The sequence below is a fragment of the Vulpes lagopus genome, chromosome 1 (genome assembly GCF_018345385.1).
Source record: "Vulpes lagopus strain Blue_001 chromosome 1, ASM1834538v1, whole genome shotgun sequence".
Lineage (NCBI taxonomy): Eukaryota > Metazoa > Chordata > Mammalia > Carnivora > Canidae > Vulpes > Vulpes lagopus.
This window is the reverse complement of record NC_054824.1, coordinates 108022058-108046068: the sequence shown is the minus strand read 5'-3', so window position 1 is coordinate 108046068 and position 24011 is coordinate 108022058. Positions and strand designations below refer to the sequence as shown.

The window sequence follows — 24011 nt, the reverse complement described above, 5'->3', positions numbered from 1 at the left end:
AACCGCTGAGCCACCCAGGGATCCCCTAAGATGTAACTTTTTTTTTTTTTAAGATGTAACTTTTATTTTTTTTTTAATTTTTTTTTTTAATTTTTTTTTATTTTTTTATTTATGATAGTCACAGAGAGAGAGAGAGGCAGAGACACAGGCGGAGGGAGAAGCAGGCTCCATGCACCGGGAGCCTGATGTGGGATTCGATCCCGGGTCTCCAGGATCGCGCCCTGGGCCAAAGGCAGGCGCCAAACCGCTGCGCCACCCAGGGATCCCTAAGATGTAACTTTTAAATAAACATTTTACTGTGTTTTAGTTATCTCAGAGAAAAGCAGGAATTTTATACTGAAATTATTCAAACTGCTATATTTCAATATAAAATTCCTCCACTCACTATTCAAAGAACCCTACATTTCTTGTACACTTTTTTTTTTAATTTTTATTTATTTATGATAGTCAGAGAGAGAGAGAGAGAGAGAGAGAGAGAGGCAGAGACATAGGCAGAGGGAGAAGCAGGCTCCATGCACTGGGAGCCCAACGTGGGATTCGATCCTGGGTCTCCAGGATTGCACCCTGGGCCAAAGGCAGGCGCTAAACCGCTGCGCCACCCAGGGATCCCTCTTGTACACTTTTCTACATGTCTCCTGAGGCAAGGGAAACAAGCAAAAACAAACTAATGGGACTACATCAAAATAAAAAGCTTTTGAACAGTGAAGGAAACCATCAACAAAACTAAAAGGCAACCCTACTGAATGGGAGAAGATATTTACAAATGATACAATTAATAGGGGGTTAATATCCAAAATATATAAAGAACTTACATAGCTCAATGCCCAAAACCCCAAATAATACAATTAAAAATGGGCAGAGGACATCAATAGACATTTTTCCAAAGAAGACATCCAGATGACCAAGAGCTATGTGAAAAGATGCTCAACATTACTCATTATTGGGGAAATACAAATCAAACTCACAATGAGATATCACCTCACACCTGTCAAAATGGCTAAAAACAGAAATATAAGAAACAGCAAGTGTTGGTGAGGACATGGAGAAAAAGGAACCCTTGTGCACTGGTGGTAGGAATGTATACTGTTGCAGCTACTGTGAAAAACTGTATGAAGTTTCCTCAGAAAGTTAAAAAAGAGAATTACTGTATGATCCAGTAATTCTATTACTGGGTATTTATCCAAAGAAAAGGAAAACAGTAATTCAACAAGATACATGTACCTCTATTTTATTGAAGCATTATTTACAATTGCCAAGAAATGGAAGAAGCTCAAGTGTCCATTGATTGATGAATGGATAAAGAAGATGTGTGTGTGTGTGTGTATATATATATATATATATATATATATATACATACACACATTCACACAATGAAATATGTGTGTGTGTGTATATATATATATATATATATATATATATATATATACACACACATTCACACAATGAAATATTGTTCAGCCATAAAAAAGAATGAAATCTTGCCATTTGCAACAACATGTATGGATCTAAACGATATGATGCTAAGTGAAATATGTCGGTTAGAGAAAGACAAGTACCATATGATTTCATTCATATCTGATATTTAAGAAACTAAACAAATGAACAAAGGAAAAAGAGACAAATAGGGACACCTGAGTGGCTCAGTGGTTGAATGTCTCCCTTTGGCTCAGGGCGTGATCCCAGAGTCCCAGGATTGAGTCCTGCATCAGGCTCCCCACAGAGAGCCTGCCTCTCTCTCTGCCTCTGTTCTCTGCCTCTCTCTCTCTGTCTCTCATGAATAAATAAAGAAAATAATAAGAAAAGAAAAAAAAAAAAAAAAAAAAAAGACCCTAATGGTTACCAGAGGACAGACAGGTAGGAATGGGTGAAACAGGGGAAGGGGATTAAGAGTACCTTTAACCCGATGAACACTGAGAAATGTATAAAACTGCTGAATCATTATATCTGAAATTAATATAGCACTGTATGTTAATTCTACTTGAATAAAAAAACCCACCTATTTAAAAAAAGCCTAAATTTCTGTAAAAGGCATCTGAATCAGCAAATAAAAAGTCAAACTCTCACTCTTTGCACATGACGTGATACTCTATGTAGAAAGCCCAAAAAAGAGATGCCTGAGTGGCTCAGTGGTTGAGCATCTGCCTTCAGCTCAGGTCATGATCCTGGGGTCCTGGGATCGAGTCCCACATTGGGCTCCCTGCATGGAGCCTGCTTCTCCCTCTGCCTAGGTCTCTGCCTCTCTCTGTCTCTCATGAATAAATAAAATCTTAAAAAAAAAAAGAAAACTATAAAACTCTGCTGATAGAAATTTAAAAAGATAGGGATGCCTGGGTGGCTCAGTGGTTGAGCATCTGCCTTTGGCTCAGGGTGTGATCCTGGGGTCCTGGAATCGAGTTCTGCACTGGGCTCCCCACACGGAGCCTGCTTCTCCCTTTCCCTATGTCTCTGCCTCTCTCGCTCTCTGTCTCTCTCAAATAAATAAAATCTTAAAAAATAAATAAATAAAATAAATAAAATCTTAAAAAAAAAAAAAGAAAGAAAGAAAGCCCAAAGACTCCAGAATCTTACAGGAATTCAGCCAACATGGCATGATATAAAAATCAATGCACAGAAATCAGTTGCATTTCTATACACTAATAATGAGACAGAAGAAAGAAAAATTAAGGATCCCATTTATAATTGCACCAAAATCATAAAGTACCTAAGAATAAACCTAACCAAAGAGGCAAAGGATCTGTACTCAGAACTATAGAACACTCATCCAAGAAAGTGAGGAAGACACAAAGAAATGGAAAAACATCCCATGTTCATGGGCTAGAAGAACAAATATTGTTAAAATGTCTATGCAACCTAGAGCAATCTATACATTCAATGCAATCCCTATCAAAATACCATCAACTTTCTTCACAGAGCTGGAACAAAAAATCCTAAAATTTGTATGGAATGAGAAAAGACCCCGAATAGCCAAATGAAGGTTGAAAAAGAAAACCAAAGCTGGAGGCATCACAATTCCAGACTTTGAGCTCTATTACAAAGCTGTGATCATCAAGACAGCCTGGTACTGGCATAAAAACAGACACATAGATCAATGGACCAGAATAGAGAACCCATAAATGGACTTTCAACTCTATGATTAACTACTCTTTGATGAAGCAACAAATGATATCCAATAGAAAAAAGACAGTCTCTTTAACAAATGGTGTTGGGAAAATTGGACAGCCACATGTAGAAGAATGAAACTGGACCATTTTCTTACACTATACACAAAAACAGACTCAAACTAGATGAAAGACCTAAATGTGAGACAGGAATCCATCCAAATCCTAAAGGAGAACACAAGCAGCAACCTCTGTAGCCTTGACTGCAGCAACTTCTTGCTAGATACGTCTCCAAAGGCAAGGAAAACAAAGGCAAAAATGAACTGCTGGGACTTCATCAAGATAAAAAGCTTTTGCACAGCAAAGGAAACAATCAACATAACCAAAAGACAACTGACAGAATGGGAGAAGATATTTGCAAATGACACATCAGATAAAGGGCTAGTATCCAAAGATCTATAAAGAACTTATCAAACTCAATATCCAACAAATAATCCAGTCATGAAATGGGCAGAAGTCATGAGCAGACATTTCTCCAAAGACATACACATGGCCAACAGACACCTGAGAAAATGTTCAACATCATTTGGCATCAGGAAAGTACAAATCAAAACCACAATGAGATACTACCTCACATTGGCTAAAATTTAAGTCAGGAAATGACAGAGGTTGGTGAGGATGTGGAGAAAGGGGAATTCTCCTACACTGTTGGTGGGAATGCAAACTGGCGTAGCCACTCTGGAAAACAGGATGGAGGTTCCTCAAAAAGTTGAAATAGAGCTACCCTTCGACCCAGCAATTGCACTACTAGGTATTTACCCCAAAGATACAAATGTAGTGATCCTAAGGGGGCACCTACACCCCAATGTTTATGGCAGCAATGTCCACAGTAGCAAAACTATGGAAAGAGTCCAGATGTCCATCAACAGATGAATGGATAAAGAAGATGTGGTGTACACACACATGTATATACACACACACACAGGAATACTACTCAGCCATCAAAAAACCCCCAAATCTTGTCATTTGCAATGATGTGGATAGATCTAGAGGGTATTTGCTGAGTGAAATAAGTCAATCATATGATCTCACTCATATGTGGAATCTAAGAAACAAAACAGAGGATCACAGGGGAAGAGAAGAAAAAATAGAACAAGACAAAACCAGGGGGAGACAAACCATAAGAGACTCTTTTTTTTTTATTTTTAGGTTTTATTCATCTGACACAGAGAGACAGAGAGACAGAGAGACAGAGAGAGAGAGAGAGAGAGCACATGCACAAGTATGCATGCACACAAGCAGAGGCAGTGGCAGAAGGAGCGGGAGAAGCAGGCCCCCTGTGGAGCAGGGAGCCCAAACTGGGGCTCGATCCCAGGACCTTGGGATCATAACCTGAGCTGAAGGCAGGTGCTTAACCAGCTGAGCCACCCAGGTGTCTCCATAAGAGACTCTTAATCATAGGAAACAAATTGGGGGTTGCTGGGGGGAGAGGGTGGGGTAACTGGGGAATGAGCATTAAGGAGGGGACATGATATAATGAGCACTAGGTGTTACATAAGACTGATGAATCACCGAACTCTACCTTTGAAACTAATAATACACTATATGTCAATAAAAAAATTCATAGCAGAAACTTGAAGTTCAATAATCAAGATATTTTGGATGCAGAAATTATGTATTTCAAACAGAAAAGGATTTCATGATTTAGGTGATATTTATTTTTTTTTTTAAAGATTTATTTATTTATTTATGATAGACATAAAGAGAGAGAGAGAGAGGCAGAGACACAGGAGGAGGGAGAAGCAGGCTCCATGCCAGGAGCCTGACGTGGGACTTGATCCTGGGACTCCAGGATCGCGCCCTGGGCCAAAGGCAGGCACTAAACCGCTGCGCCACCCAGGGATCCCTAGGTGATATTTATTGAAGAAATAAATGTTCTACCTCAAAAAACGCGGACTACAAAAGTGCTATATAAATTTAATTTTACTGCTTTTCTCAAGAAAATCTAAACATTTATTAATTTTAATTATTTTAAAGATTTCTATTAAGGAATATTACAATATTACAATATTCCTTAATAGAAGCAAATATCCAGTTTCTGTGGTCCATAATCTGATTATAGTATTTATACGTGCATTAGTGTGAGGTTTTCAAATAAATATCTGTGACTCATAAAAAAACCCTTGCATTTCTGAATTCAAATACCATTGACTCTAGATTTTCCTAATTATACACAGTAAATAAGATCCAACATATTCTCAAAGCATTTACCAACCTTCTCTAATATCTTCTCATTCTGTTCTTCCCTGATATGTGAATAATCTATCTTTTGAAATAAGACTATTGCATTACAGAGGGCTGCTATTATTTCTTGGAAGATGAGGTTTGGATCTTTTTCCAAGCTTTTCCATTTTACAAAAAGGAGAGAAATCAAGCATAATAGCAATTAAGAGATTTACGGAAAAGATGCCTTTTAAAGGCACAATTTATATTTAAAACCAAAAGTCTCAATTCAGTATGAGATGTTAGGAAACAGAAAATGATGGGACATGAACAAAGACTGGTGCGCAAGAATAGTATTTTCAGGCTTGACAGTAAAAGAAAAAAAAAAGGACATTCTGTCAAAAAATAGGGATATAAAACACAATTTAGCCATATTATCAGGATACAAGCGCCTTATGAGTCCTATTTAATGACACGGGAAGATGTTCACATCACATACAATGTTAAGTGAAGAGAACAGAGTATAGTTCTTTTTTTTTTTTATTCTTTTTAAACAGAGTATAGTTCTTATCTCCATACTGCACAAGTAGATTTACAGTGGATGCCTCTGGCTTTTGAAATTATGGGTAACATTTCTTTAAACATTTACACATGTCCCCAGTTTCTATAGTGGGATTCTACTCACAATTACATGGAGGGGAAAGGTTATAAAAATATTTAGGGAAACTTGTCCTAAGTGCATTCTGCCAACCTCATCCTAATCAAACTCCCCAAAGCAAAATTGTATAGTAAGAACCAATGTAGATCTTCAGAAATAACAAGCCCAAATACCTCACTTTCCAAGAAGATACAAGATCAGTTTGAATGCAGAATTGTGGAAGACTCTCACTTTCTGTAACAGCTCGATCATGATTGTTGTGAATCACCAATTCATAAGGTTAAAATAAAAAATAGTAAGATATGCTCAAAACATAAAATTGGTATTATTTTTTTAAAGATTTATTTACTTGAGTATGAATGAGAAAGAGAGAATGTGCATGCTAGCATGCCAGTGGGGTAAGGTGCAGAGGAAGAGAATATCCAAGTAGACTCTAATGCTGAACTTGGAGCCTGAGATGGGGATCAATCACAGAGGCCATGAGATCAAGACCTGAGCTGAAACCAAGAGTTGGTTCCTTAACTGACTGAGCCACTGAGGGGCCCTTGATATTTAATTGTTCTAAAGTAGGTTTCCTGTTATTTAACATCTAACTTGTTTAAAACGAAAGAGAAGAACATATATGTGACAAAGGCTTGCAACGATCCTTCCAAGCAATGAAAGTGGCCCCCTGACACTCACAGGGACTGCTAGTCTCTCCCTCAAATGACCTCACCAATGTCTTGTGACTTGCTGTTAATGGTCTTGTAGTATGAACATGCATGACACTCCAGAGTCATTCTTTTGTAAGCATTCGTGGGCAGGCATTATGCCTTGTTCATCTCTATATCCCAGGAGATGGCATGGTTGTTTAATAGAAAGTAAAGGTTCAAAAAAACTATTAGAAAAGTGAAGGAACTATATGTCAAATACCATCCATGTCGTACAAGCACATTATGCCTATATTGCTCCTTTCTCTAGTCTTTTTGGTACTTCCACTGAGGTTGACAATCCCTTAGCCTAATTACTATGTGCTCCTGTAAATCATGAAGCTTGCTTTTCTCATGGTAATAGATTTGTTTTGCCTCATGGTTTTATTGAAATCTTTTCTATTATCCCCACTGTTTCTTCTCAAGGTATGCTAATTTAAAAGAAATCCAGTCTTAAGCTAGCATCCCATAATACCACTTCCTTATTTTTCCACAGTGGTTCTTACTCTTTTGAGGCTGTGTACTGTTTCGGAAACTAAGGAAAAATATGGACCCTCTCTCCAGAAAAATGCACATTCATACATTTTATGAAGTAAGCACATTTTTTTTATATTTCGGGGACTCTCAGACTCTCGTCAGGCTTGTTCAAGGACTCTCAGGATAAGAACCCTTGGTGCACATGGCTTGTATGTTTTAGTTCATTATTTTATAAATGCTCACATGGATTTGTCACTTAGCATGCTTTCAACATTTTTATTTTTTAAAAAATGATTTGATTTATTTATCCATGAGACCCCAAAGAGAAGGCAGAGACATAGGCAGAGGGAGAAGCAGGCTCCTCGCAGGGAGCCCAATGTGGGACCTGGTCCCAGAATTCTGGGATCACACCCTGAGCCAAAGGCAGACTCCCAACTGCTGAGTCATCCAGGTGTCCCTCAACATTTTTAAAAGACAACACTTGCTGCCATAAAAATTGGACCCCTGTCCAACACTGACTCAACTTTCTCTCAGTAGCTTTGTAACTGGAAGGTACATTCAATTATTTCAGCACCTATGGGTGCACTTCTACAACAATGAACAAGACAGATGTGGGTCCTGCTGGCACGGAGGTCACAAGGTAAAAGAAGGGTCAAGAGTCTAACAAAAGAATATCAACATGACATGACTCAAGATTGTGAGGCCAGAAGCAGAGACAGCAGTCAAAGCTGATGTGATAAACTAGGTAAGAGAAGATGTCAGGCTGGGTTAGGATGGTGTTGGGCTAAAAATGGGGAAAACTAGAAAGGTTCAGAATAAGAAATATCAACAGGGCTTAGCTGTTAGGTGGGAATCTGAGATGATGGTGAAGTTCTGCCTTGAGCACACTGAGATGAGGAAACAGGAGAAGATGGTTTGGGAGAAAACAAATGGCTTCCCCTGTCCTGCTGTAGGCCCTAGCTAGCAGACAGCCGGGGGAATGGGTGTGAGCTCAGAGAGACAGGTGCACAGATGAGGGCTGAAGTAGCCAGAACAAAAATCACAGAGATCGGTGTGGTTGTTCAGAGAGACACAGTGAGCCCGGAACAGAAATCTGAAAAACCACGCAGGGTCTAACAGAGGCAGGAAAAGAGATTAGAGGAGAAGACTAGGAGAGTGTGGTTCTTTTCCTGTTCAGATGCCACTACTGTCTATTTTCCTACAGGAAGTTTCTCTGAATTCTTTGGGCAGCTTTAATCTTACAAATAAGAGGAAAGTTGTATAAACAAAAATGTTACAAACATTTTAAAATACGGTCTTGCTATAAATCAAAATCAATGTGTGTTTATAGTACACATAACATTAAATAAATATAAAGGAAGCTTGGGAATAAGTGATATCAGATAACAATCAATGCTTTCATCATATAATACTGTATCTTTAAATCCATAATTAAGACAACAGAAACGTGAAGTAAAACTATGTATCATATTTCTAAAACATAAGAGCTTTGTATATGTAATATAATTTATGGAGTATTTTGACCACAATCTTACTTAATTCTTATATAAAAGCCATAATTAAAATGTAGAGGAATTTTTCTCCTTCTGCCAATAAAGAAACCAACACTCAGAGAGGTAAAGGGACTCTCCTAAAACCACAGTCTAGAGAATGACAGAGCAATTCCTACTAAGCCATGACACTCTCATGTAGTTCAGTATCGTATGGGCAAAGGATTTCCTATTCTGTGAATTTCATGCATAAACTTCAAGTAAGAGTGTGCGTGTATGTGGGAGAGAGAGAGACAAAGAGAGAGACAGAAAGGAACAAACACTGCTTTTACTTTTCTCTGGGCTGGTTGTATAGAGACACTGCTTCAAGTGGCTGAGGCTAGACCAGCAGCGCAGTAAGCAGCTGACTCACCTAATCTGCTGCGTCTAATCTCCTCTGGTGAGACAGGCCGTAGCTTTCTTTCTGCTTTGATTTCTTCTAATATTCTTTCATGGAGGCTCCGTGGTCGGGGTGGAGTGGGTTTCAGTTTTCTGGCTGCAACCTTGGGGGGGAAAAATGGAATGGCTATAGACTTGAATAGTTGTCCTTAAATAATTCTTACTGAAGTCCATTTCTATGGTAAAGTATTATGAAATTGTATTTCACTGATTGCAAAACCATTTGATAAATGACTATTTTAAGCAATAGGGAGATTATTGGATTTCACAGTAATTTAGTCATATGTGCTCAATTTTAAGGAGTCAGTTTTGCTAGCATTATAATTATGTTCACAATATGCTACCATGATAGATAATCAATTGAAATGTAAGCTATACCTTATCTATTATTTAAAAAAAAAACATTTTTGAAGTATCACAAAATTTTTAGATTATTAAGTAATCTTTCTACAATTGAAGAAATAAAGGCTCAGGGAGGCTGATTAATTTGCTCAGAGACATGTGGCTACTAAGTAAACTGCATAACTCAGGTTGTTTGGAGTTAAAACATCCTAAGACAGTCTTGTATTGAATAATTTTAAGTATTCTTCTGTGACTAAAGAATACAACTTAGAGTTAGGCTTCATCATTCTGAGAATAAAAGCTTGGTGTAAAAACTACTTCGAGAGCTGAGTTCCAGAGACCATGTCTTAGAGGAGAGTACCTTGTTACGTGACCTCCAACCAAGGGGAACACATCAGATCACATACCGGCTTTAAAGGGGGTCTTGATCTGATGAAGTCCAGGATGATTTCGTGAGCACTTTTTTTTAACCGAGGGGGAATATCACCATTGACCTGAAAGGAGACAAAAAGTACAAGATTCATGTGACTACAGGAAAATCATTACAAGTTTCTGGGTACAGCTATTACTTCAAAATTACTGAAGGTGTGTCCTGGTTCTTCTTTTTTTTTATTTTTATTTATTTATTATAGTCACACAGAGAGAGAGAAAGAGAGAGGCAGAGACACAGGCAGAGGGAGAAACAGGCTCCATGCACCGTGGGCCCGACGTGGGACTCGATCTCGGGTCTCCAGGATCGCGCCCTGGGCCAAAGGCAGGCGCTAAACCGCTGTGCCACCCAGGGATCCCGTGTGTCCTGGTTCTATCAAAGATGTGTTTCGAATTAATAAAATGGAGAGTAAATAGTTGAGTGATTCAGAGCACAAACAGCTATGTACAATTGGAGAAAAACAGTTCATAAAATGAATCATTAAGTTCTACCATTTAAGGAAATTATGTATTTGATTCACCTCTTTCTACAAAAAGTTTCTAAAATTATGAATGTGAATGGAATAAATAATACTATGCTAATTAATTACATTAATTTACAAAGCCTTTTACTTCTTATTTTCATCCTTGTACAAAACCTAAGTAATAGGAAGGGCTGGTGTCATGAGTCACATTCTGTAGATAAAACTCAGGCTCATGTCAAGGAGGGTGTCTGCTACATTCATACAATTAGTGAGTACAAGAGTTTTGGTAGAGCCCTCATCTGACTCTGACCCCTGCTCTAACGTACTCTCTTTTTATAGCAATGTGTTAAAAAAAGGAATTTTTAAAAGCAATTTAAGAAAACCCCCCAAACCCACCAAAAATAACATTCTAAACCTACTCTAACCACCCCAGAAGGCACATTTTGTCACATTTATTTCCCAATTTTAATATGAAAAAAATAGAACCTGTTAGGCATTTTCTGTCATGTTCCTCACAAAGGATGGATAAAAAAGAAATGTTAACAAATTATAAACTTAATGACAAATTACCTAATACTTCCCAAAATCCAGGAAATTGGTATACTATTTTTATTAATGCACTGTCTGAAAAATCTTCCTCCTCCCTACCTTGGAGACCGAGTCTTCGATTACCCCATCATATTCTAATAGCTTTATAATATCGATTTTGTTGGAGAGAAATAAAGATAATTTACTTATTCCTCTCACATCAACGGTTGATCTTTTTATTTTGATAGGTTAGATATGTTTCCTTATGCTTCACAACTTGTCAATGGAAATGTCACTTAAATTTTGGAATTACTTTAAATTTGGTAAAACTTCTTAAGTATTTTTTATAAGGATGTATTTCTTTATTTAAGAGAGAAAATGAGAGCGTACAAGGGGTATAAGGGGCAGAGGGAGAGGGAGAAGTAGAATCCCCACTGAGCGAGAAGCCCCACACAGGGCTTGATCCTAGGACCCTGGGATCATCACCTGAACCAAAGGCAGATACTTAACTGACTCAGTCACCCAGGTGCCCCTCAAGTATTTTTGTAAGACTATAAGATTTCAGGGCATGAACAGTTTTCTTGTGTACTCACCAACCTTAAATACTATTTTAATTGTTCACAAGTCATTAATCAGTTGGTTATTCCTCACTGCAACTGTATGAGTTTTTATTTTTTTTGTCCGTGTTGCTATTTTGTGTCCTCTGAGATATAATGTTAAATACATATTTTTAAAAAGGGACCTGAAATACTGCTCCCAAGGCCAATCTGCTCCCCAAATGCAACCCCTCCATCTGTGCGCAGGGTGGGTGGCAAGCCTGCTGCGGCCTTCACAGCATCCACTCTCTCTCCTCCCTGGGCCACACCTCCCAGCACTAAATGAGGCCTGGATGGCCCATGGAAAGATTTAAGAGTAAAAGCCGCCTGAACTGCTAGTACTTGGTTTAAGGAGGGCATGTCCACTAGCTATAGATCTGGAGGCCTAATGTGACATGATAACCTCCTATGAATTTCCTGCTATAGAAGATTTCTTTAAAACACCATATGGTGGGATGCCTAAGTGGCTCAGTGGTTAAAGCCTCTGCCTTCAGCTCAGGGCGTGATCCTGGGGTCTAGGATCGAGTCCCACATCGGGCTACCTGTGAGGAGCCTGCTTCTCCCTCTACTTATGTCTCTGCCTCTCTGTGGCTCTTATGAATAAATAAATCTTTAAAACAAAACAACTCCTTATTGTTATGGAACAACTTAATCAGACTTTCCTATTACCTTCAGCTCTACTCCTGGAGATTTTTCCCTAGGCTTTTACTTTACTGTTTACTTTCATCACAACAGTAGTTTAGGGAGTTGGTTTAAGTAAGGCCAGGGTTGTAAATTCTGTTCCCCAAACCAGCACACATTACCTTCAGTTTCCACACTAGTCAGAAACCATATCCTGAATCCCAATTACAAAATGTGCATCAGTGCCCCTGAGGTAGGATGGATATGAGTCAGTGAAAGTCCTTACCAGGAGGGTAAAAAAGTAACTTTGTGCTAATACCATTCTGCTGCTGACTCAGTGAAATCATTCTCCTATAAACAAACACATATATATTTTTAAAGATTTTATTTATTTATTCATGAGAGACACAGAGAGAAAAAAAGAGGCAGAGACACAGGCAGAGGGAAAAGCAGGCTCCATGCAGGGAACCGGACGCAGGACTCGATCCCGGGTCTCCAGGATCACGTCCTGGGCTGAAGGCGGCACTAAACTGCTGAGCCACCCAGGCTGCCCACAGAACATATATTGAAACAAGCTCTCTGAGCTGCAATGATAAATGATTCCTAGCTGAACACAAATATTAGAGCCACAAGTAAATAAGACATTTATACAACTTGATCTTATTTCTGAGCCACAATGCCTTAAATAACTTCTAAGTAAAAGATGTTGTTTCTACATCTTTTTATTTTTTAATTAAAAGAATTATTTATTTATTCATGAGAGACACAGAGAGAGGGAGATACATAGGTAGAGGGAGAAGTAAGCTTCCTGTGGGGAGCCCGATGCAGGACTCGATCCCAGGACCAGGATCACGCCCTGAGCCAAAGGCAGACACTCAACCATTGAGCCATCCAAATGCCCCTACATCTTCATTTTTAAAAGGTGAGTTATTTGAAGCTTTCTGTTAGAATTAAAGCATTTTACTCAAACATCTTGAAAAAAGCAAACTGAAATGTTTTACACTTCTATAACTTAATATTCTGAGTAATATCCAGTATGGCTAAGCCACCAATTCCCAACATCAGCATAAAGGTACCAGAACCAGTGGATTATTACAGTACAGTTATGTAGCTTAAACATCAGGATTAAATTAAAAACATTTCAGCATAGTGCTTCAGGTACAGATAGACCATGTTTGAAAACTCTTTGTGTTTACTCTTTATAAAAAACATTTGTTTTTAAAGAAATTAGCAAGTGTAATGCCACAATGTAAGTGCTCTTAATGGGCTTAGAGTTGCTGGGAGTGAATTGCAGTATAATAGAAATCTGTATAAAAATTACTTTAAGGGGATCCCTGGGTGGCGCAGTGGTTTGGCGCCTGCCTTTGGCCCAGGGCGCGATCCTGGAGACCCGGGATCGAATCCCACATCGGGCTCCCGGTGCATGGAGCCTGCTTCTCCCTCTGCCTGTGTCTCTGCCTCTCTCTCTCTCTCTCTCTCTCTGTGACTATCATAAATAAATTAAAAAATTAAAAAAAAAAATAACAGAACCATCCAGGCACCCCGTGGTGGTTCTTTAAAAAAAAAAAAAAAAAAAAAAAAAAAAAAAAAAATTACTTTAAGTAGGGTGTTTTCTGATCACTATTGCTTACCATATTGTAAAAAGTTTTATGTATTAATCAGTTAATGTTATTTTGTTTGGGAGTTTTATTTTATTTTTTTTTGAGGGGTTGCTCATTAGTTGCTTCCCCCTCCATTAATTGTTTTTTGCTGAAACTATAAATCCCAGCAACAAACTGCTGTGTACAAATAATATAAAATTTCTTTACAGAGATGTATTCCCCATTTTTGTGGGAAAAAGAAGCCAGGTTTACTTGCATTTGGTTTTTAAAAAAATATTAATAAATGAGTTGTATGCAAAAAAATAATAAAAAAATTTTAATGCCCAGTTTTTAAAGATTAAATGAATAGTTGAATTTCCACTTTCATTTATCAGGTACAGTTATATAAAATAAGGAACTAACCAAAATTTTAGCTGTTTAGACTGAAAACTTTCCACATGAACTTGCTCACACTGGCACTCCCATCTGCCCAGTCCCTTGCACAGGAGCTCAGTACACACTTAAGTGAACTGCATGGATTTGGCCAGAGAAGGACATGAAAAGGAAAACAAGAGTGGCTACCATGAAGCAAAACATCTATCCATTTGTCTTCACTTACTACCCACAACCTCCGAGTTCAAAAATGTATTATTTATACCTAAATAGACTGGATGCATCACTGATAATTATCATAAAGAACATATTTATAAAATTACCTGTCGTTCTGAAGCTCATGGAATTTTCAACAAACAAAAAGCTTAAATAACTGGAGCCTTGAAAAACTTTTTTTCTACTTTTGTCTTAAGCAAAGCAGAACCACTGATGATGACATAAGATCACAACTAAAGGGATCCCTGGGTGGCGCAGCGGTTTGGCGCCTGCCTTTGGCCCAGGGTGCGATCCTAGAGACCCGGGATCGAATCCCACGTCGGGCTCCCGGTGCATGGAGCCTGCTTCTCCCTCTGCCTGTGTCTCTGCCTCTCTCTCTCTCTGTGTGACTATCATAAATAAATAAAAATTTAAAAAAAAAAGATCACAACTAAAAATGTACAAAGTTATCTATCATTCATGGATTAATATTGGGCCCATTCCGATTTCCTTTTTCCCCTCCTTCAGCCTTATTGAGGCTGAATTGACAAAGAAAATTATGCATATTTAAAGTATACAGCATGATTATCTGATATATGTACAGGCACTGTGAAATGTTTACCACAACCAAGCTAATTAACATATCCATCACCTCACACGGTTACTGGTTTGTGAAGAGAACATTTAAGCTGTATGCTCTTAGCATACTTCAAGGACATACTACAGCATTATTAACTATAGTCACCATGCTGAGTCCCCAGAACTCGTTTGTTTTCTACCTGAAACATGTGACCTTTGACCGACACTTAAGCAATATCTACTTCCCCTATCCCTGAACCCCTGTCAACCCACTGCCCTACTCTCAGTTTCCATGAGTTTGACTTCTTATAATTCAACACATAAGCGAGATCATATACTGTCTTGGTAGGCTCAGCTTACTTCACCTAGCATGAAGTCCTCCAGGTTCTTCTATGTTATTGCGAATGGCAGGATTTCCTTCTGTTTTATGACTAAATACTATTCCTGTAGATGTATATGCATTTTCTTTATCCATTCATCTGATGTTTAAGCTGCTTCCATAACGTGGCTATTGTGAATAATGCTGTAATACACATGGGCGTGCAGGATCTCTTTTGAGATCCTGATTTCATTTCCTTGAGGTGTTGACCTAGTCTGTGCCTAAATATTTAGCCTCTCCTCTTTCCATATTTAGTTACAGTACTGAGGTGGAAAGCACACTGTATCCAGTCTCCATCTTATTGGACTTTATTTTATAACCAGGTTATTCAGCACAGTGTTTTTCTGTGCTCTGAGCTTCTTAGAAAAGTAAGTAAAAATCTGTTTTCCCCTGCTTCTTAAAATTTGATAGAAAATTGGTTCTCGGGGGGAGGGGCAAGATGGCGGAGGAGTAGGGTCTCCAGGTCACCTGGTCCTCAACAAATTACCTAGAAAACCATCCAATCATCCTGAAAATCTACGAATTCGGCCTGAGATTTAAAGAGAGACCAGCTGGAACGCTACAGTGAGAAGAGTTCACGCTTCTATCAAGGTAGGAAGACGGGAAAAAAGAAATAAAGGAACAAAAGGCCTCCAAGGGGGAGGGGCCCCGCGAGGAGCCGGGCTGAGGCCGGGGCAAGTGTCCCCAGGACAGGAGAGCCCCGTCCCGGAGGAGCAGGAGCTGCACCAACCTTCCCCGCGGAAAGGGGCTCGCAGGGAGGTGGAGCAGGACCCAGGAGGGAGCGGACGCCCTCGGGCTCCCTGGGACAGTAACAGAGGAACTGCGCCCCGCAGATGCGCCGAGCTCCCTAAGGGCTGCAGCGCTCGGCGGGACCCGGAGCAGCTCGGAGGGGCTCGGGCGGCGGCTCCGCGGAGGGGGCTGCGGGGCTCCGGGAACAGCTCAGGCGGCAGCTCGGGCGGAGGAAGAAGCTCCGCGGAGGGGGCGGCGCGGCTCCGGGAACAGCTCGGAGGGGCTCGGGCGGCGGCGAGAATCCACCAGCGCAGGCCCCGTAGCACAGGGCGCCGGGACACAGCCCAGGATCCGGCCTCCCCCGGGACAGGCAGAGGCCGGGAGGGCCCAGGACAGCAAGGACGCTCCTGCCTGGAACTGAGCAGATCAGCGGCCCCGCCCGGGAGCCCCCAGGCCCTGCAGACGGAGAGCCCCGGAGCTACTGCGGGGGCTGGATCCAGGGTCCCAGCGCTGCCCCCGCCACTGTGGCTTCCTCCCGGGGCCTCACGGGGTGAACAACCCCCACTGAGCCCTGCACCAGGCAGGGGCAGAGCAGCTCCCCCAAGTGCTCACACCTGAGAATCAGCACAGCAGGCCCCTCCCCCAGAAGACCAGCTAAAGGGACCAGTTCCAAGGGAAGTCAAGGGACTTAAAGTATACAGAATCGGAAGATACTGCCCCGTGCTTTTTTTTTGTTTTTTTTGTTTTTTTTGTTTTTTGTTTTGTTTTGTGCTTTTTTTTCTCTCTCTTTCTTCTTGATTTCTGATTGCTTCCCCCACCCCCTTTTCTTTTTTCTCCTTTCTTTTTCTTCTCTTTTTCCCTTCTTTCTCTTTTTTCTTTTTCTCTTTTCTTTCCTTCTCTCTCTTTTTCTCCTTTTCCCAATACAACTTGTTTTTGGCCACTCTGCACTGAGCAAAATGACTAGAAGGAAAACCTCACCTCAAAAAAAAGAATCAGAAACAGCCCACTCTCCCACAGAGTTACAAAATATGGATTACAATTCAATGTCAGAAAGCCAATTCAGAAGCACTATTTTACAGCTACTGGTGGCTCTAGAAAAAACCATAAAGGACTCAAGAGACTTCATGACTGCAGAATTTAGATCTAATCAGGCAGAAATTAAAAATCAATTAAATGAGATGCAATCCAAGCTAGAAGTCCTAACGACGAGGCTTGACGAGGTGGAAGAATGAGTGAGTGACATAGGAGACAAGTTGATGGCAAAGAGGGAAACTGAGGAAAAAAGAGACAAGCAATTAAAAGATCATGAGGATAGATTAAGGGAAATAAATGACAGCCTGAGGAAGAAAAACCTACGTTTAATTGGGGTTCCTGAGGGCGCCGAAAGGGACAGAGGGCCAGAATATGTATTTGAACAAATCATTGCTGAAAACTTTCCTAACCTGGGAAGGGAAACAGGCATTGAGATCCAGGAAATAGAGAGATCCCCCCCTAAAATCAACAAAAACCGTTCAACACCTCGACATTTAATAGTGAAGCTTGCAAATTCCAAAGATAAGGAGAAGATCCTTAAAGCAGCAAGAGAAAAAAAGTCCCTGACTTTTATGGGGAGGAATATTAGGGTAACAGCAGACCTCTCCACAGAGACCTGGCAGGCCAGAAAGGGCTGGCAGGATATATTCAGGGTCCTAAATGAGAAGAACATGCAACCAAGAATACTCTATCCAGCAAGGCTCTCATTCAAAATGGAAGGAGAGATAAAGAGCTTCCAAGACAGGCAGGAACTGAAAGAATATGTAACCTCCAAACCAGCTCTGCAAGAAATCTTAAGGGGGACTCTTAAAATTCCCCTTTAAGAAGAAGTTCAGTGGAACAATCCACAAAAACAAGGACTGAATAGATATGATGACACTAAACTCATATCTATCAATAGTAACTCTGAAAGTGAAAGGGCTTAATGACCCCATCAAAAGGCGCAGGGTTTCAGACTGGATAAAAAAGCAGGACCCATCTATTTGCTGTCTACAAGAGACTCATTTTAGACAGAAGGACACCTACAACCTGAAAATAAAAGGTTGGAGAACCATTTACCATTCAAATGGTCCTCAAAAGAAAGCAGGGGTTGCCATCCTTATATCAGATAAATTAAAATTTACCCCAAAGACTATAGTGAGAGATGAAGAGGGACACTATCTCATACTCAAAGGATCTATCCAACAAGAGGACTTAACAATCCTCAATATATATGCCCCGAATGTGGGAGCTGCCAAATATTTAAACCAATTAATAACCAAACTCAACAAATACCTTGATAATAATACACTTATACTTGGTGACTTCAATCTAGCTCTTTCTACCCTGGATAGGTCTTCTAAGCACAACATCTCCAAAGAAACGAGAGCTTTAAATGATACACTGGACCAGATGGATTTCACAGATATCTACAGAACTTTACATCCAAACTCAACTGAATACACATTCTTCTCAAGTGCACATGGAACTTTCTCCAGAATAGACCACATACTGGGTCACAAATCGGGTCTGAACCGATACCAAAAGATCGGGATAGTCCCCTGTATATTCTCAGACCATAATGCCTTGAAATTAGAACTTAATCACAACAAGAAGTATGGAAGGACCACAAACACGTGGAGGTTAAGGACCATCCTGCTAAAAGATGAAAAGGTCAACCAGGAAATTAAGGAAGAATTAAAAAGATTCATGGAAACTAATGAGAATGAAGATACAACCGTTCAAAATCTTTGGGATGCAGCAAAAGCAGTCCTGAGGGGGAAATACATCGCAATACAAGCATCCATTCAAAAACTGGAAAGATCTCAAATTCAAAAGCTCACCTTACACATAAAGGAACTAGAGAAAAAGCAACAAATAGAACCCACCCCCAGCAGAAGAAGACAGTTAATTAAAATTCGAGCAGAACTCAATGATATCGAGACCAAAAGAACTGTGGAACAGATCAACAGAACCAGGAGTTGGTTCTTTGAAAGAATTAATAAGATAGATAAACCATTAGCCAACCTTATTAAAAAGAAGAGAGAGAAGACTCAAATTAATAAAATCATGAATGAGAAAGGAGAGATCACTACCAACACCAAGGAAATACAAACGATTTTAAAAACATATTATGAACAGCTCTACGCCAATAAATTAGGAAATCTAGAAGAAATGGATGCATTCCTGGAAAGCCACAAACTACCAAAACTGGAGCAGGAAGAAATAGAAAACCTGAACAGGCCAATAACCAGGGAGGAAATTGAAGCAGTCATCAAAAACCTCCCAAGACACAAGAGTCCAGGGCCAGATGGCTTCCCAGGGGAATTCTATCAAACGTTTATTTTTTTTTTATTTTTTTTTTTTTATTTTTTTTTTATTTTTATTTTTTTGGGGGCGCCTGCCCCTAAACGTTTAAAGAAGAAATCATACCTATTCTACTGAAGCTGTTTGGAAAGATAGAAAGAGATGGAGTACTTCCAAATTCGTTCTATGAGGCCAGCATCACCTTAATTCTGAAACCAGACAAAGACCCCACCAAAAAGGAGAATTACAGACCAATATCCCTGATGAACATGGATGCAAAAATTCTCAACAAGATACTAGCCAATAGGATCCAACAACACATTAAGAAAATTATTCACCATGACCAAGTAGGATTTATCCCCGGGACACAAGGCTGGTTCAACACTCGTAAAACCATCAATGTGATTCATCACATCAGCAAGAGAAAAACCAAGAACCATATGATACTCTCATTAGATGCAGAGAAAGCATTTGACAAAATACAGCATCCATTCCTGATCAAAACCCTTCAGAGTGTTGGGATAGAGGGAACTTTCCTCGACATCTTAAAAGCCATCTACGAAAAGCCCACAGCAAATATCATTCTCAATGGGGAAGCACTGGGAGCCTTTCGCCTAAGATCAGGAACAAGACAGGGATGTCCACTCTCACCACTGCTGTTCAACATAGTACTGGAAGTCCTCGCCTCAGCAATCAGACAACAAAAAGACATTAAAGGCATTCAAATTGGCAAAGAAGAAGTCAAACTCTCCCTCTTCGCCGATGACATGATACTCTACATAGAAAACCCAAAAGACTCCACCCCAAGATTGCTAGAACTCATACAGCAATTTGGTAGCGTGGCAGGATACAAAATCAATGCCCAGAAATCAATGGCATTTCTATACACTAACAATGAGACTGAAGAAAGAGAAATTAAGGAGTCAATCCCATTTACAATTGCACCCAAAAGCATAAGATACCTAGGAATGAACCTAACCAAAGAGGTAAAAGATCTATACCCTAAAAACTATAGAACACTTCTGAAAGAAATTGAGGAAGACACAAAGAGATGGAAAAATATTCCATGCTCATGGATTGGCAGAATTAATATTGTAAAAATGTGAATGTTACCCAGGGCAATTTATACGTTTAATGCAATCCCTATCAAAATACCATGGACTTTCTTCAGAGAGTTAGAACAAATTATTTTAAGATTTGTGTGGAATCAGAAAAGACCCCGAATAGCCAGGGGAATTTTAAAAAAGAAAACCATAGCTGGGGGCATCACAATGCCAGATTTCAGGTTGTACTACAAAGCCGTGGTCATCAAGACAGTGTGGTACTGGCACAAAAACAGACACATAGATCAATGGAACAGAATAGAGAATCCAGAAGTGGACCCTGAAATGTACGGTCATCTAATATTCGATAAAGGAGGAAAGACTATCCATTGGAAGAAAGACAGTCTCTTCAATAAATGGTGCTGGGAAAATTGGACATCCACATGCAGAAGAATGAAACTGGACCACTCTCTTTCACCATACACAAAGATAAACTCAAAATGGATGAAAGATCTAAATGTGAGACAAGATTCCATCAAAATCCTAGAGGAGAACATAGGCAACACCCTTTTTGAACTTGGCCACAGTAACTTCTTGCAAGATACATCCACAAAGGCAAAAGAAACAAAAGCAAAAATGAACTATTGGGACTTCATCAAGATAAGAAGCTTTTGCACAGCAAAGGATACAGTCAACAAAACTAAAAGACAACCTACAGAATGGGAGAAGATATTTGCAAATGACATATCAGATAAAGGGCTAGTTTCCAAAATCTATAAAGAACTTATTAAACTCAACACCAAAGAAACAAACAATCCAATCATGAAATGGGCAAAAGACATGAAGAGAAATCTCACAGAGGAAGACATGGACATGGCCAACAAGCACATGAGAAAATGCTCTGCATCACTTGCCATCAGGGAAATACAAATCAAAACCACAATGAGATACCACCTCACACCAGTGAGAATGGGGAAAATTAACAAGGCAGGAAACAACAAATGTTGGAGAGGATGCGGAGAAAAGGGAACCCTCTTACACTGTTGGTGGGAATGTGAACTGGTGCAGCCACTCTGGAAAATTGTGTGGAGGTTCCTCAAAGAGTTAAAAATAGACCTGCCCTACGACCCAGCAATTGCACTGTTGGGGATTTACCCCAAAGATTCAGATGCAGTGAAACGTCGGGACACCTGCACCCCGATGTTTCTAGCAGCAATGTCCACAATAGCCAAACTGTGGAAGGAGCCTCGGTGTCCATCGAAAGATGAATGGATAAAGAAGCTGTGGTTTATGTATACAATGGAATATTACTCAGCAATTAGAAACGACAAATACCCACCATTTGCTTCAACGTGGATGGAACTGGAGGGTATTATGCTGAGTGAAATAAGTCAATAGGAGAAGGACAAACAGTGTATGTTCTCATTCATTTGGGGAATATGAATAATAGTGAAAGGGAATATAAAGGAAGGGAAAAGAAATGTTGGGAAATATCAGGAAGGGAGACAGAACATAAAGACTCCTAACTCGGGGAAACGAACTAGGGGTGGTGGAAGGGGAGGAGGGCGGGTGTTGGAGGGGAATGGGTGACGGGCACTGAGGTGGACACTTAATGGGATGAGCACTGGGTGTTTTTCTGTATGTTGGTAAATTGAACACCAATAAAAATTAATTAAAAAAAAAATAAAGTGGTTATGCCTTATGAAGTAAAAAAAAAAAAAAAAAAGAAAAAGAAAATTGGTTCTCACTTTTCAAAACCAGTATCTCGCTATATGTATGTGTGTATATATATATCATGCCCAAAATGCGACTGAGTTGATGGCAGAACTGAGATTCAAACATAGTTACCCTATTTCCAGAGTCACTGCTCTTAAGCACAATGTACACACCTGTCCTATTTAAAGAAATCTCTGCCTACCTCAAGGTCATAAAGATTTTCTCCTATGTTACCTTTCTGAAGTTTTATTGGTTTATGGTTGGAACAGGTCACTGAGAGGATGTGATGACTGGCTGGACCCATTGGACAACTGGAGGCTCCTTACCCCCCACACCCCATCCTTGGAGTATACATTCCATAACTCTTCCTGTACTACTATGAGCCACAGGCCACAGTTTTCTGTTTTGTTTGTTTGTTTTCTATAATGTTCTGCTGTCAACTGGACATTTAAGAACATATATTAAGAACTCTGGATTTTGATCTGTCCTCAGAGGGGATAAATATTGTTGTTTATTTGTTAAATGGCTTCTTTACACTAATTCTGTTAAATCTACTTTCCCTGCCACGTGTAGGTTCTAAAGTCTCTGCTCAGTATATATATTTTTTTCTTTTTAAAATTCTTTTTATTTTTAAGCTCAGCTTCCTCAGGGTTGATCCTGGGTCAGCAAAGTACTTAGTGATCAGCCAATGATAGGCCAGAAGTAGTACATGAACACAGTGAGCTAGTAAGGCTCCCTTCCTCAGTCATGAGAGTTAAATGTCTGCCCAGTTTTTACTTTCTGGATTCACAAGACCTCTCTATTTGGCCAGGGACAAACAGCTCACCTCTCCAGTCTCTCCCAAGTGGGCCCACCATGAGCATAACCTTTGGGACTCCCAGGAGTAAGTGGGATCCTGGCCAATTTTGGCTCTTGTTTCTTGGGTTATTCTGTTCAATTTCTGCTTGGCCTCCGCCACTACTGAAGCCACATTTAGCCTCCTTAGCTCTCCCTGATGGTCACCAAACTCTCTACTGCTTTTGATAATGACTCTGGGTGTGGACTTTAACACCTACTGTTCCGAATAAAGCCATGTTCTATCCTGGTCAGCTGGGAAGAACTTCTACTATTGGAGCTGGCATCAAATGGGGTAGCACTGCCTAAAATGCCAGACTCCCCTGTTCTGAGATTCAGAATATTTTCCTGAATAGAGGCTTTTCAATGTGTTATACACCCTTTAGTTAATTTATAGTCTTTAAATCACTGTCTTTGAAACTTTACCACTTTTATCATAGCTTTTTAGGGTGAAGATTTGCTGAGCAACTCATTCAGGTGTTTGGGAAGTCATTCCTTCTGGTTTTAAATTTTATCAAATGCTTTTTCCTGTTATCTTTTAAGACGAAATTTTCTACTTTATTAATGTCATGAATTATATTCAGAATTCTCTTGTGTTAAAGCCACTTTTACATTTCAAATATCAATTCAGCCATATTACAATATAATATCCATTTTATATATTGCTGAAGTTCACATTGGAATCCAAATATACAGCAAGCTGGAACATACATGCTTCCTCTAATCCAGCCAGCCTCCATTTAGCGCCAACAAATTCATGTCACAAGGAATAGAAGTTCAATGTACTGTTTTTAAAGATAACTCACAAATGCATATTTTATGTATAATTTTCTATTCTTTAATTCTGTGAACAAAACAAAATACATTTGTGTGTGTGGGGTGGCATGGGCGGTTCAGTTGGTTGAGTGGCTGACTCTTGTTTTGGCTCAGGTTATGATCTCAGGGTCCTGGGATCAAGCCCAGCGTGAGGCTCCATGGTCAGCAAGGAGTCTACTTCAGGATTCTCTCCCCCTCTGCCCCTCCTTTTGCTCGCTTGCACTCTAAAATAAATAAATCTTGGAAAAAAAACAAAAACAAAAAACAAAACACAAACCACATTTGTGAGCTAGATTCATCTCTTGAACCATGAGTTCTCAGTATCTGCAATAAGGTCCCCCAAGTCCTTCTTTTCTGATTCTTGCAGGTTATTTAT

General features: G+C 39.8%; 1 protein-coding gene across 3 annotated transcripts in view; it reads right to left on the bottom strand.

Moving 5' to 3' along the window:
- Positions 1–24011, bottom strand: part of SPIRE1 (spire type actin nucleation factor 1) — a 209253-nt gene that overhangs the window by 33732 nt on the left and 151510 nt on the right. For all 3 annotated transcript variants that reach the window (XM_041764959.1, XM_041764942.1, XM_041764950.1), the window contains exons 7-8: positions 9823–9909; positions 9048–9177 (exon numbers count right to left, since the gene is read on the bottom strand). In XM_041764959.1, coding sequence (XP_041620893.1) covers positions 9048–9177; positions 9823–9909 — 217 coding nt within the window. The remainder of the gene's footprint in view (positions 1–9047; positions 9178–9822; positions 9910–24011) is intronic.